This window comes from Canis lupus, chromosome 2, assembly GCF_003254725.2.
Source record: "Canis lupus dingo isolate Sandy chromosome 2, ASM325472v2, whole genome shotgun sequence".
Classification (NCBI taxonomy): Eukaryota; Metazoa; Chordata; class Mammalia; order Carnivora; family Canidae; genus Canis; species Canis lupus.
This window is the reverse complement of record NC_064244.1, coordinates 4,711,190-4,726,219: the sequence shown is the minus strand read 5'-3', so window position 1 is coordinate 4,726,219 and position 15,030 is coordinate 4,711,190. Positions and strand designations below refer to the sequence as shown.

At 37.3% G+C, this 15,030-nt stretch overlaps 1 protein-coding gene and 1 long non-coding RNA gene across 20 annotated transcripts in view; one reads left to right on the top strand and one right to left on the bottom strand.

The window, feature by feature from the left end:
- The window catches only part of ODAD2 (outer dynein arm docking complex subunit 2), a 349,216-nt gene that overhangs the window by 299,428 nt on the left and 34,758 nt on the right, over nucleotides 1–15,030 (bottom strand). For 10 of the 18 annotated variants that reach the window (XR_004813733.2, XR_004813734.2, XM_049096769.1 and 7 more), the window contains 4 exons: nucleotides 10,940–11,097; nucleotides 7,913–8,105; nucleotides 7,183–7,289; nucleotides 6,870–7,006 (listed from right to left, as the gene is read on the bottom strand). The exons of 1 other annotated variant lie outside the window; for it this stretch is intronic. Coding sequence is in view for 15 of the 17 variants with exons in the window: in XM_049096769.1 (XP_048952726.1) it covers nucleotides 6,870–7,006; nucleotides 7,183–7,289; nucleotides 7,913–8,105; nucleotides 10,940–11,097 (595 nt within the window). In the remaining 2 variants the exon portion in view is untranslated. Of the gene's footprint in view, nucleotides 1–4,425; nucleotides 4,543–6,869; nucleotides 7,007–7,182; nucleotides 7,290–7,912; nucleotides 8,106–10,939; nucleotides 11,098–15,030 lie in introns of all 18 variants that reach the window. 7 more of the 18 variants (XM_049096756.1, XM_049096754.1, XM_035713385.2 and 4 more) reach the window with 3 other exon arrangements.
- LOC112670283 (uncharacterized) lies at nucleotides 4,936–7,050 on the top strand. Of its 2 annotated transcripts, none has more exons than XR_007403717.1 (3): nucleotides 4,936–5,026; nucleotides 5,474–5,589; nucleotides 6,722–7,050. It is a non-coding gene; the product is annotated as an uncharacterized LOC112670283 (long non-coding RNA). The 2 variants fall into 2 exon arrangements; XR_004813737.2 differs by having other exon boundaries at nucleotides 6,621–7,050.

Genomic DNA, 15,030 nt, shown 5'->3' with positions numbered 1-15,030 from the left:
TCCAAAGAGTGTGCTACTGGTATAAAAATAGACAAACAGATCACACCCATACAAACGGACAACTGATTTTAGACAAAGGTATAAAAGTAATTCAATGGAGAAAGGATGGCTTTTTCAACAAATGGTGCTGGAAAAACTAGATATTTATATGCAAAAGAAAAAAAAAGAACTTTGATCCACACCTCATATTATGTACAAAAATTAAATTTAAAGGCCTTAATGTAAAACCTAACATTTGAAAACTTTTAGGAAAAAAACACTGGAGAAAATCTTTCTGATACTGGGTTTGGCAAAGCTTTATGAGATACAACACTATAAAGAAAAAATTAACAAGTTGGACTTCATTAAAATTGAGGACATTTGCTCTTTGGAAGATATACTGATTGGAGAATGAAATGACAAGACACAACCAGAAGATCATATTTACAAGCCATATATCTAATAGATTACGTAAGCCAAAAATATATATAAAAGAGCTCTTACAACTCAGTAAAGAAATCAAACAACCCAATAAAAAAAAAACTGGGTGAAAGATCTAATAGACATATATGATATATAAATGGCAAATAAACATATGAAAAAATGCATTCAAGAAATGCAAATTAAAACCCAGTGAGATATTAGTACACACACCTATTAGAATGTCTAAAATTAGAGGACTGACCATACCAGTTATTGACGAATATACAGAAGAACTGGAAGTCTCATACATTGCCAGTGTGTATGTAAAATATTACCACCGCTTTGGAAAGCAGTTTACCCATTGCTTAAAAAGTTAAGCATGCAACCATATGATCTTGCTGTTTATTCCTAGATTTTACCCCAAGAGAAATGAAAGCATATGATCTGTGGAGATATACACCTGGAAATAAAATGTTAAAAATATGAGACCTTAAATTTTAAAGATATGTACAATGTTTTGAAAATAAAAGAATATTTGCAGGTGGGTGACAGAAAAGAAAATCAGAGGATCAATCTCAGAAGCCCAACACCCAACTAGTAAGAGAACAGAGAAGAAGGAATGATTAAAGATGTGATACCAAAAAAAGTATTTTTCTAGTTTTGAAGGACATATGTCATCATTAATGAAAAACAAACAAAACCAGCACCAACCATATCATCATTAAAATTACAGAACATCTGGAATAAGAGATCCTAAAGGCTTTGTTAGATGGGAAAAGTCAAAACAGGCCACGTAGGAAAAAAATGCCTCTAAAATTCTAAGTAAAAATTGTTTTTGAACTATCATTATAGAAACAATAACAGAGAGAAAAATAAAGATATTTTCATATGCTAACCCTCAATTTTTTCCCTGTTATATGCCTCTTTTACTCAGGAAGCTCCACCAAAATGATGGGATATACCAACAAAAGGAAAACTAAATGGAAGGGAACTTCAACATAATAAAGACCATATATGAAAAGCCTACAGCAAATATCACATTCAGTGGTGAAAGCCTGAAAGCTTTCCCCCAATATCAGGAATAAATATGGAGATAGTGTTCACTGCTTCTATTCAGTGCAAAATCCTAAAAGGTCTAGCCATAGTAATTAGACAAGAAAAAGAAATCTAAGCGGCACCGGGCAGGCTAGGAAGCCTGCCTCTCCCTCTCCCTCTGCCTGCTACTCCCCCTGCTTCTGCTCGCTCGCTCTTTCTCTCTCTCTGTTAAATAAATAAAATCTTAAAAAAAGAAAAGAAAAAGAAATTTAAAAACACGCAAATTGAAAAGAAGTAAAACTATTTGCAGATGACATGATCTTTTATGTAGAAAGACCTAAAGATTAAAAAAAAACTGAGTTAATAAATGAATTCAGTAAAGTTGCAGGATGTGATTTTGAATTTCACATTCAAAAGCCAGATCTGATTTCAACACTAAAAAAAAAAAAAAACAGTTCCATTTCTCCTCATTAGCAGTGAACAATCAAAAAGGAAATTAAGGAAACAATTCCATTCAATAGCATCCAAAAGAATATAATGCTTAGAAATAAATTTAACCAAGGAGGCAAAAGAAGACACTGAAAACTATAAAACACTGCTGATAAAAAAAGTTAAAGGAAACAAAAACAAATGGAAAGACACCCCATGTTCATGGATTGGAAGAAATAATATTGTTAAGACAACAATGTTATACAAAGCAATCTATAAATTCAATGTAATCCCAATCAAAAGCCTAATGCTGTTTTTTTGCAAAAATGGTAAAACCAAACCTAAAAGTCAAGGGAACCTAAATAGCTAAAGCAGTCTTTAAAAAACAAGAACAAAGTTTGAGGAGTCATACTTCTCAATTTCAAAACTAACACAAAGATAGAGTAATCAAAATAGTATGGGACTTGTATAAGGGCAGACAAAAAATAATAGAATAAAGAGTCCAAAAATAAACCTCTACATCTATGGCAAATTGATTTTCAACAAGGATACCAAGAACTTTCAATGGGGAAAGAACAATCTCTTCAACAAATGGTGCCCGGAAAACCGGATATCCACATGCAAAAAGAATTAAATTGCACATTACTTTACTTACACCCTATACAAAACTTAACTCAAAATGAATCAAAGACTTACAGAGATAACACCATGACATTATTAGATGAAAACAGGGCAAATCTTCATTACCTTGGCTTTGGCAATGGTTTCTTATACCAAAAATATAGGCAAGAAAAAATGTATTTGTTGGACTTTATCAAAATTAAAAATGTTTGTGCATTAAAGAACACTATCAAGATGAGTGAAGACAACACACAGAATGGGAGAAAATATCTGCAAATATTCTATCTGATAAGGGATTAATAGTCACAATATATAAAGAATTCCTACAACTCAACAACAAAAGACTACCCATTTTTTAATGGGAAAAGGACTTGAATAGACATTTCTTAAAATAAATATACAAATTCCCAATAATATGGAAATATGCTAAACATTACTATTAGGGAAATGGAAATCCAAACTATAATGGAATACCATACTTCATACTTACTAGGATATCTATAATAAAAAAACACACAATCACACACAGAAAATAACAAGTATTGGTGGTAATGTGGAGAAGCTGGAATCCTTCTACAGGAGCATAAAATGGTTCAATCTAGGTACAGTTTGGTACTTCCTCTAAAAGTTAAATACAGAATTAGCATATGACACAGAAATTCCACTCCTAGGTAACCTCCAAAATTAAAACAGGGACTCAGTTACTTGTAAGCCAATATTTATAGCATTTTTCACAATAATCAAAAAGTGGAAACAACCCAAGTGTCCAACAATAGATTTACTGATAAACAAAATGTGGTTATATACACGAATGGAATATTATTCAGCCACAAAAAGGAATGAAGTTCCGACACATGCTACAACATGGATGGACCTTGAACATATTATGCTAAATGTAATAAGCCAAGCACCAAAGTACAAATTTACGATTCCACTTCTCTGAAATACCTAGGAAAGGCAAATTTATATTTGATTAGAAATCGAGAAACCAAAAAGTAGATTAGAGGTTCCTAGGAGCTGGGGAAGTAGGCATGAGGAGGTTACTGCTTAATGGGAACAGTTTTAGTTTGAGATGATGAAAAAGATTTGGAAATGGACAGTAGTAATGGCTGCACATAATTAATGCCACTCAGTGATACACTCGAAGTAGTTAAAATGACAAATTTTATGTTTTGTACAGGTATTTTATAACAACAACAAAGGAAAACTAGAGTCCAGGAAATAGGTGATCAAACACCAGGGGAAAAAAACTCACAGGATGATGACAGAGAGACGTTTCAGGACAAGAGCAGCAGCAGAATAGTAAGAAAATAGAGTGCTCTGGAAGTGGCAGTGTCAGAAGGAAAATAACAGATCTGATAAACTGTCTGATGTAGGATTTGTGGAATTGACATCATCTTGAGAATCAGCCTGGGGCTTAAGTGTATCACTTTAGTATTTCTTGCATATTGCTTCTTACCCACATCAGCTTCAATCAAGATTTAATAACTGTATTAACTGATTCCTTTGTCCACCTCAAAAACTATTTCAAAAACCATGCAAGACACAGAGGAAGTACAGTTCTTATGCATATGCAGTTGACACACTTACTGAGACAATCCAACTAGTTAGTAATCATGGGATGCCCAGAAAAGATAAAAATAATCAAAACATCTAGGCTTCATTAACAGGGATGACTGCTTTGTTCTTAGCATTATAAATTCAAAAGGAAAGATGAAAAGTGCTTTTTTAGAAAGCAATCTGACATATTTTACACCTATTACCTAAAGAGGTTCAGAAACTTCCTTGAAGTACTCCACTTATAATATTTCTTACGTAATATATTGTGAAAAACTCTCTAAAAATTATAAACAGGGTCCAAAAATAGAATTATTCTCAACAGAAGGTAACATGTCAAGTAACACTATGCTATGATATTTCAAGATTCTGTAAACTTACCTGTTTAGACATATTTTCTGAAAATTTTGCCGATTTTTCTTTTAAAAATGTGACAAGGTCTTTATACATTTCACTTTTTCTCTCATAATTAATTTCCCCCTCATCTTCTGTTTTGCCCTTTGGAAGAAAAAGTTTGGTGCAATTATTAATGTAGTAGCATTTGAACCTGATCAATACATCACAACCCAAGGCCACATATTGTTTTCTTCTCTCGAGGATCCATGTGGCAGTTTTTATACATCAAAAATATGGGCAGAATTCTTCCTTCTTAAAGTTATCCATTTGTCCGTCCATCCACTCATCCACCCATCCATCATCCATACATTATGCTTTTACTGAGTACCTCCTATATGCATGTAGGGCATTTTGCTAGTTAGCAAAGAATGGAGAGCTTCCTTCCCTCTGCACTCCTCTAATGCAAAAAAACAAAACACACACAAAAAAAAAACATTATGACTTCAAGAGAATCTGATGAAGTCATAAAAGGTCCCAAGATTAGAATGCCACCATAGAAAAGCTTGTTTCCATTTGTCACACTCTGTTCTTGTTCTGTGTGTAAAGAGGTTGCTATGGGATTATTTTCTAGAGTTACAACCTCCATGTAAGCACCTGACACTCCAACCTTTGTCTCCATACCTCTTTCTTTTTGTCTCTTTCCTTTCCTCACCTATCCTAATAGAAAAGATTTGGCTCTGCCTTAACCAAATGTATATATAAAAACCCATAGTGTGCTTTTTATATATACGTAACCACACACATACACAAAACATCATATACACCCATATAACTCAGGCGTGCCATGCATTTTGTCGTAATTATTGAATCATGTTCCTTATCTTTCATTCTTGAAATTGAGAGGAACACTTAGATATTTCCATATCAAATAAAGGTATATGTAGATTAGTAGCTCTTGATAGGAACAAAGTGTCCTTGCCCCACTCTAGAAGGTCAAAGTCTCTTATTTTCTGATTGGAAATTTCACTTTCTTAGAGTATCAAAACAAACCAAAGGCTAAATCATATTTAGCTCATCTCCCCCCTCTGTGCAGATATAATCTGAGAAGATCATGCTGAGAAGAAATGCACCATAAGGCAAGTCAGATGAGATGCTTGCTGGTCATCAAGAAAGTGGCACTCACATTTTGAAGCCAATCCAAACCAAGAGGTAGCAATTCTCCCAACAGTCCCCTGTGATGAGGAATCCCCACTAAGGATTTAGGTTCTCCCTGCAGATATTGCCTGTGAGGCCCCACATTACATTGAAGACACCAAGGGCAGGGTTGCCAAGGGGAAAGCTGACCACCTAGTAAGTTCAGTGAACAGGTATGAGACAAAAAATAAAATGTGTTCATGTGGAAGATTCAGAAGGCCACCACCCTGCTTAGTGCTCAGGGGTGGGAATCTGGAATGCTGTGTTTCTCCCTAGTCAGCTTCAGTTAGCAGCAAGTAAAAGGAAGACTGTAAAGCTGGAGGAGGGAGAAAGGGACTGCTCCCAGCTCCTCGTCCCCTGTCCCCAGCAGTGAACCCTGGCAGTGGCAGCTGCTTCCAGTAGCAACAGTTGGTTCCAGTTCCCAGGGGTTTTTCCCTATGTTCCCAGAACCTGGCTCATTACAACTCCTTAGAATCCCATTACAAACCAACCAGGTCTCCCTCTTCCAAGGTCTGGGTCTCAGCTCTGCTGGTTCTGCAAAGATCCTCTCCTCTGAGCTCCTGAGGTACCAGCTCCTGGGCATTGTACTCCTCTGACATCTGGGTGCCAGTTTCATGAGACCCCCTGTGCTCCAGCATAGCCTGGAAGCGACCATTCCTCAGAGATATGGATCCCAGCTCTGTGGGAGTCCCCCCTCTGAACTCCCAAGGGACCATAACCAATGTAAGCAGGGTCCCCTCCTCAGAGGTCTAAGTCCCAGCTCTGCAAGGACATCTTCTGAGACCCTAAGGAACCAGCACAGCCTGGTGGTGCTCCCTCCCCAGACACATGGGTCCCAGCTTCTTGGGGGTGCTTCCTCCAAGCTCCCACATTTTAATTCCTTCCCTTTGTCCTCTCAACACTTAGGGCAAAAGCTATAGTTACTGCTTCTGTGTTACCTCAGCCACCTCTTATTTGCCCAAATACTTGTATAATTAATTAATTAATTAATTAATTAATTAATCAATCAGTGAACTGATCGTTACAGAGGTTTTCATTTTATAAAGTGGCGTGGGTTCCTTTGACGGTCATTTCTTAGAAGACTGATTTAATGACCTGCAATGGGGAACACCGAGGCTCATTCTGAAATGGTTTTGGATTTGCTCAGCAAACACATAGCAAAGGGATCTGCTTCAACCCAACAGAACAGAATCGCATTTTCTGTGGCCATCAGCATTCAGTCCTGGAGACATGCCTGCATTTACAGAGATGGAGCCAAGCACCAAAGACAACATGGTTCTTAAAAAATTACTTACGCCATTTAAAAATACTCCTTCTGTACTACAAGTAACACACAGAGTTTCAACATCATGGGGTTTTACCAGCACGTAACAAATTTCCCCATGAATTTGTCTCCAAGGTGGGGCTCGACATCCATTTGAAAATTCATAATCTGAAACCAATTATCGATCAATTAAAAGGAGCTCTGAAAAATAAAATATGTTATCTTTAAAAAGAAATAAATATGATTACAGTTTTTTTCAAATACTCAATCCTAATGTAGCTATTGAAGCATTTGGAAATAATAATTATTTTACATAACAAAGCAAATCTGAGAATAATAGAAACCTGAAGTATAGTCAATAGATTCCAAGACAGTTTGTTCTCCTTTTCCTGAGAAATGTTTCAGCAGTTCTATATGGTTCTTAACAGTTGTTGGGTTTAAACAGATTTGTCTGAAATGAATGATAAGAAATGCATTTTAACACTCTAAAAGAGAATCTCCAGAAAACAGATGAAAATATACCATTTTAGCAAGGGGGGGGGGGCTGGTGGGAGGAGGAATATCACTTTTTATAATTAAAATTGTAGTCAAATTATACAACAACAAAAATGTTGCAGTTAGTTTTAGCTGTGTTATAGCCTTACAACACTGTCAAGACATCAAGAAACCAGTGATTCATATTTAATGCAACATTAAATAAACTCGTTTAAAAATTCATTTCATTTCTTAGTGGTAATAGCATAATACTAGAAAAAAAACTACAAAAATGAACAAGTTTTAAACCTTACAAAGTCTACATGATATTTGCATTACTATTTAACCATCTATTTAATTGTCTGAGGAGAGTGAAAATAAGGCCACTTCATGTCCTCAGAATCAGGTGAAACCCCATAGAAAGCTCTAGCAAAGCTAACAGTAAATCTTTACATTTTAGAATTAGAAATATCCATGCAATACCCTAAAATCTACTGTTAAATCAATAACAACTCCTATAATTTGTGTATGTTTAAAAAAATTCTGAAAGCATTTTTTGTAACTAACTTTTAGAGGTTTCTTTTTTCTAAAAAGACTCACAATGAAATACGTTTTAGAGAATGATTCAGTAGGTACAGATCCAGTTGCTTAAGCAGCATGCCAACCTTCATCTTTATCTCACTCTCAGGATCTTCATCTTTGGTAATTTTATCAAGAATATTTACTGTGGATGTGTCTTCTTTCACCGTGTTATAATCCAAACCCAGGATTTTTGTTACAGGATCTCTGTTAGCTGATCAAACAAGTAAATAAATAAAAATGATTCTCTTGTCTTCTGTTGTAAGAAAAATAATGACTAACAAGTCCTCTGAAGCCCACCCAAATGTGCTTCCTTCATTAAGCTTTCTCTCATGGACCCAATTTGAATTAATCTCAACTTCTCAGATTCTACTGCATTTAGGAACTTTCTTGTACTCCTTGAGATTCTCTACCTTGTACTGCAGTATCATCTATCTATATCATATCTCTAATAAAACAAAGAACAAGACATTCTTTTTTTTTCTTTTTTTTTAATTGACTGTAGGGCATTGTCCAGCATGGTCATTCAATTAGTGTATCCAGAATTGATTTGAAGATAGAGAAATACTGGTCTCCTTAGAAGAATCATCACTAGAACTGTGTGTGTGTACGTGTGTGTGTGTGTATGTAACCACTGAGGCTTAGTGTTCACAAATGCTTTCTTTCCAAAACAGCATGGTTTTCTCAGTCTAAAGATCTACCACCAGTCTTTTCCACCTGTTCAAAGTGCTTATATTTTCTTTCTTTTTTTTTAATTTTTTTTTATTTATTCATGATAGGCACGCAGTGAAAGAGAGAGAGAGAGAGAGAGAGAGGCAGAGGGAGAAGCAGGCTCCATGCACTGGGAGCCCGATGTGGGATTCGATCCCGGGTCTCCAGGATCGCGCCCTGGGCCAAAGGCAGGCGCCAAACCGCTGCGCCGCCCAGGGATCCCTCAAAATGCTTATATTTTCTTTTTTTTTTTTTAAGAAATATTCTTTTTTTTTAATATTTATTTATTTATTTATTTATTTATTTATTTATTTATTTATTTATGAATGATAGACACACAGTGAGAGAGAGAGAGGCAGAGACATAGGCAGAGGGAGAAGCAGGCTCCACGCACCGGGAGCCCGACGTGGGATTCGATCCCGGGTCTCCAGGATCGCGCCCTGGGCCAAAGGCAGGCGCTAAACCGTTGCGCCACCCAGGGATCCCAATGCTTATATTTTCAATGCCTTTTTATGTTCAAGTTGGAAAAACAAATCTGGCCAGTACTCACACACATACCAAAGTTACAGTGAAAAACTCCAATACTAATTCATGATCAAGGCTGACATAGGTGTGAAAGTAGACTCTAGAGATGGTTAAAACAGAATTTGGTGAAAGCCAAAGAACCATGTAGTTGCAAGTGAGGAAGAAGAGGGCAAAGCCATATTTGGAAAGGAGGAATTTAAATAAGATGAAATATATATGTATTTGAACAAGGAGGCCCATGGGACTAGTTCAGAAAGCTCCACCTGATTGAAATGAGAGAAGCACAGTGATGGCATTAACTCTGCAGTGGGAGATGGACTCTGGCACCAGGAAATAGCAGAAAAGGCTTAGGGCTTCTTAGAAAAAAACACACAAGGGGAGGGGCAGGGAAAAGAGATCTAGGAATCATCTACTTTTTGAGCATCTCAATCATCCTTACAGCAGTCATCTCATTAAGACTCATGGAAAAAGGTATTATATGAATTCTGGGGAAAGACACAAACCTGCCCCCCAAATTGCCCTGCACCATGGAATCTGGACCCAAAACTAAGAGTTGTACCTAGAGCTCTTACAGAAAGGACAAAATGCAGCAAAGGATACACATTTAGCCAAACTAGATATATAGCAGCCAGTCTATGTATTAAGTTCATGCACTAAGTTGAAATTAATGCTATTACCAACCTCCTTGAATTCAACTTTACTCTTAAGATTTCATTCCTCCTCAGCAGGGTAGCTATGAGGTATAGATAGATAGATAGCCTAATAATGAAGAGTAGGCAAGAGATAAGAAAAGGCTGCTGTCCTAAGGTTCACATCTTTTTTTAAAAAAATATTTTATTTATTTACTCATTCATTAGAGTCATAGGGAGAGAGGCAGAGACACAGGCAGAGGCAGAGGGAGAAGGAGGCTGCAGGCAAGGAGCCCGATGTGGGACTCTGATCCCGGGTCTCCAAGATCACACCCTGGGCTGAAGGCAGACGCTTAACCGCTGAGACACCCAGACATCTCATAAGATTTACATCCTAAAGAATATTTTTTTTAAAGGTTCATCTTCCCACGTCATAGCAGTAGACACAGCAAAGAATGATTAGAGGCAAGACCAGGCACCTCATGCTTGAGTCCTTCTAGTCACATGATTCCAAACAGGCAAAACATGTATATGACACCATTATGTACTGTTAGGTATTTCTACTCATAAGAAAAATTCAGAAAACAATTGCTCCAGGCAATTGGTCACATTCTTTTACGCATGTTAGATGCTTAGACAATAATGAAAATCTACATCCTTAATGAAGAGGAAAACGTTTCCCATTGAGTGAATGTAACTACCTCCACAAAGCTATGCAACCTACAAAGGAACATTACTGAGACCAATGGAAAGTGAGATTACTCTGGGCTATCTTTGCTGCATACATTTTAGAGGAAACCGAGCATCATCCGTCACAGCAGGCCTGAGGGTAGAGGGTGGAGTTTGGTGCAGGCCCCACTAATCTGTCTTCTCTCCTGTGTAGACCTTAGAGGATACAGGCCTCTGGTCTTTCCAGAAGTGAGGAAGCCTCTCTTTAAACCACATGCTAAAATTAGAAATCTAGAAGCTTGCTAGTGGTAAAGTATTAGGCCTTTCAGTTTAAAGTAGAAACTTGATATGAGCATGACATTCAGCCAAGAAAAATGAATGACATTTTTACAAAGTCGAACATAGGACTTTTTGCCTTTTAGGTCACGGAACTTTTTTCAAGAGACTGCAACTCCCCCTCCCCCATGATTATGTTTCTAAAAGTTCAAGTCATAGACTGGAGCATAAATATCACCTTTGATACAAGCCTGTGCTTCCTTCAGCTTTCTGTCTTTGGCAATAAGCAGCAAACGTGACAGCTGCCCCAAGCTCCTGATCTTAATGTGTGGCACAGAGAGAAAGAGCAAAGGCTGCCCATCTTTATCAACTTCTTCTGACTTGACTGTTGTTTCACTAGGAAATAAAAATAAATAAATAAATAAATAAAATCTTAAGGTTACCTGGATGCTAGTGAAGTTAAACATAAGACATTTTGACAAATCATCCCTCTGGCTCATTATAAAACACAAAATATAAGTACTTCTTGTTAAAAGCTCATGTCTTTTCCTCATTTGTCCACACTCAGATCCCTAAGTTCCCAGGCTTATTAGCAACCATAGTTAGCAACATGATATACCCAGGAAGAACATTTTAAGCCATGTCTTGAATACTTACATGAACTCAATCACAGTTTTTGGTTTTGTTTTTCTAACAATGTGTTGGACAACTTTAAAAAAATCACTGGTTCTACAGGACCATTCATGTTTTGGGGATTTCTAAAGTTATTTTATTTATAAAGTTTACACCACAGTAATTAGTGGTTAGAAATCTTCTTGGCTACTCTGTGTTTATGAACAAAAAGCTATAAAAAAGAGAAAGAGAGAGAGACAAACTAGGTTCCCTCTGTGGATTGTTTTCCCACTCCAAACCCTCTAATTTGGTTTACTTTAGGATAATAAGCAGTTTTTCTAAATGGACTTTTCCTGATCAGAAATTTCTGGGTCTCCTAGATTTGTCTTTCTGCCCATTTTAATTATTTTTTTAGGTCAGCATTTAAGAAATATTAAGATGTTTTTACGGCAGTGATATTTCTATAGATTTCTACCACGTACAACATTAACTAAGCTACCTAGGTTTTTATTAGATATGGATATCCCTGGAAAAACTGCTCTCCTCTTAAGACCTGATCTAACATATTTTAAATTGTAAGGCAGATAAACAGATGTGGTGTATTGCCAGTTCATCAGAAAAAGTAAACCTGACAGACTCAGACTCAGATGTACTACCAGCACGATTTCACTAGAAAAGGAAGAAGATAGAGATCATGGAGGCAGACTAGTGGCTTGCCACGGATGTCCACATCCTAACACCCGAGGCCCACAAATGCCTTATCTTACATGGCAAGAGAGACCATGCAGATGGATTAAGTTAAGGATCTTGAGATGGGAAGACTATTCTGAAATGTGCAGGAGGGTCAAGTCAGAAAAGCCAACGTGACATGGAAACAGGGTTCAGAGTAACACAGAGCCAGAAGCTATGGAATGTAGGTGGCCTCCAGAAGCTGGAGAAGACAAGAATGGATCTTCCTTCAGCCCCCAGAAGGAACACAGCCCTGCCAACGCCTTGATTTTAACCCTACACACTTATTTTAGTCTTTTCACCTCCAGAACCCTAAGAAATTAAATCTGCATTATTTTAAGTCACTAAGTATGTGAAAATTTGTTACAGCAGCAATAGGAGGCTAACACAGGGACTTTTACCAGGCTTTCCCACTGTTCTTCCAGCAGTAACTTTCATAGTAACTCACATAGGAAGTAACTTACATAGTAATTGTACACAGAAGGTACTCAATAAATAGAAGAGGAATAAATGAATAGAAGATTTCTAGGCTGACCAGTGATGTGTGTTGTATACAAAATGTGTGTTTTCTCTAAAATAAAGCTTTTGGAATAATGTCTTCAGGTTTGAGATTTCTTAAAGGTCTGTGCCAGGTTGGTCACATGTGCTAAGTGGATGATGACAAGACTAAGTTATAAGCTGACTGAATGCCAACAATATCAAGCCACTGAACTTGAGAAGGTGAAACTCCTGGTAAGATATGGGAGAAGTCAAGGGCACAGGACACATATTTCATTGCTCCCACCAGTTGAAGCCTGTAACTCAGCAAAGCAGTAGGAACTAAATGCCAGCTCCAGGGAGGATGTGGAAGAGCAGGTTTGTTTCGGGGTTTGCAGTTTCTAATACTGGAAGAAAGAGATTTTGGAAAGAAAAAATACTATGCCCATCTTGTGAGGTCAAGATAAATGTGCTGCAAATGAAATCCACTGACCTGATCAAAAGACTTTCAAACTGTAATTGTGGAGGGCAGCTGAAAATACTATAGCTTTATGCTATAAGGTGAGAGAGCAGAAAAATGTCACATTTATTTCATCCCCAGTGTCTAGTTTAGTGTCCAGAACATAGTAATTACTCAATAAATGAGCCTAAAAAATAACAAGAGATATAAAGCTACAGTTGCAAAACTAGTTAGTAATTCTCAGGAACAAAAAACAAAGAGCTCAAGTAACAAACGTTATGGCCATCGATTTTAATAGCATAACTTGGACATTTCACCAAAATATGGGGCACCCATGTGGCTCTGTTGGTTAAGTGTCTGACTCTTGGTTTCTGATCAGGTCGTGATCTCAGGGTCATGAGATCAAGCCCTGGTTGAGCTCCACAGTCAGTGAGGCGTCTGCTTGTCCCTCTCCCTTTGTTCCACCCCCCCATCTGCTTGCTCTCTCTCTCTCTCTCTCTCTCAAATAAATAAAATCTTTTAGAAAAGTTTTACCAAAACATAATAATTATCATCTCATAAAACAATACAATTTTAAGATCAGAGATCATGTAACTGATCCTTCATGACATTGATAAGAGAACTAGAACAAGAAGGTAAAAGGATCAAACAATGCCCATTACCAAGGAGTATTGGGAAGTCAACAATAAAAAAGATGCCTGTAGAGATTTACAAAAGAAAAAAGAAAACTAGGAATCAGAAAGGTATGAATTGTGAGGGCGGTGGGCAGGACAGGGGGAAGAGGGTCACTGCTCGGGGCTCAACTCCTCATCTACACAGCACTCCTACCAGGAGAGAATTTTGTCCCAACTCAGACATATCATTGAGACAGCAGAGAGACATTAGAAGCTAAAATATCACAGTATTAAAGCTGACATGAGTCAAAATCGTAATTTTACCAAAAAAGAAAAGAACTGATAATAACATTGTCACTAAGTGATTCTGAACACTTATCCAGTCTTTATATTTCCTGAGCTACATTCTAATGAGTCAAAGCAACTGAGCTCTGTATACCACCACCATATGGTGTTAATCATTGAAGGGTGTCATTTGTCCTTAGCTTACAGTGGACTTGGGTTTCATTCTGGAGTGTTTTAGAAAGATTAGTTATCTCATTCTGTCTGATAAGAACAAAAGCAATTGAAAATGGTAATACAAGGAGACCTATGATTTCCATTAGAATGAAAGTGGAGTTATTTTCCCCAAAACAATGAACATGGAAAGACGATGACCAGTGTTATTATAGAATGAAGGGTTGTACATTGGAAATGATTCTAAAAGAAAAGAGTAAGTCATCTAACATGTGGACAGTGCCATGCCTATCTACTCAACAATGATCTGCACAAAAGAAGATGGGTGACGACATGTAAAACCTTTTTTCAGTGCATGATGAGCAGATCAGTTTCAATGTCAGATGTCTGTTAGCCTAATTCAGAAGAAGGCTGATCAATTTTTTAAGGACTGCCGCAAAGAGTACATTTGGAGATGTGCAACATCAAATGAGAAATGAGGCCTCAAGTGCGAATATAAAAGAGATCAACAAAAGAGGGTAGCTTACTTACTTCAACAGACTTTCCATGTAAATAAAACTGACTTGTTTTGGAACAAAAGGCTGAGAGAACATATAGTCCCAAGAGGAAGAAGAAATATCCTAAAACATCCAATAATATTGTGGTTTGGTAGAAATGCATCCAGAGGCTCCAAACTCAAAGCCTTTATGATGACTTAGGTATCCATATTTATGTGGACTTACAGAGCTGAATCCTATCTGAAAGGACAGCAGTTGACCCTCCACCCTTTAAATAAATGAATAAAAGGTGTCCTAAGGGCCAGCAGCCTAAGCAAGAACAGTGCATGTGTACAAAAGGGCAAAGAATGAGGTAGCCGGGACTCTTTTAATGGTATGTTCTTCCAGCCATTGAGGGCATCTCTGGTCTATATCACTTTTGTTATGTTGGTGGACACAGCATACCAAGTGGCTATGGGTTGCTGACAGTTCTTTGGTTTGGGGG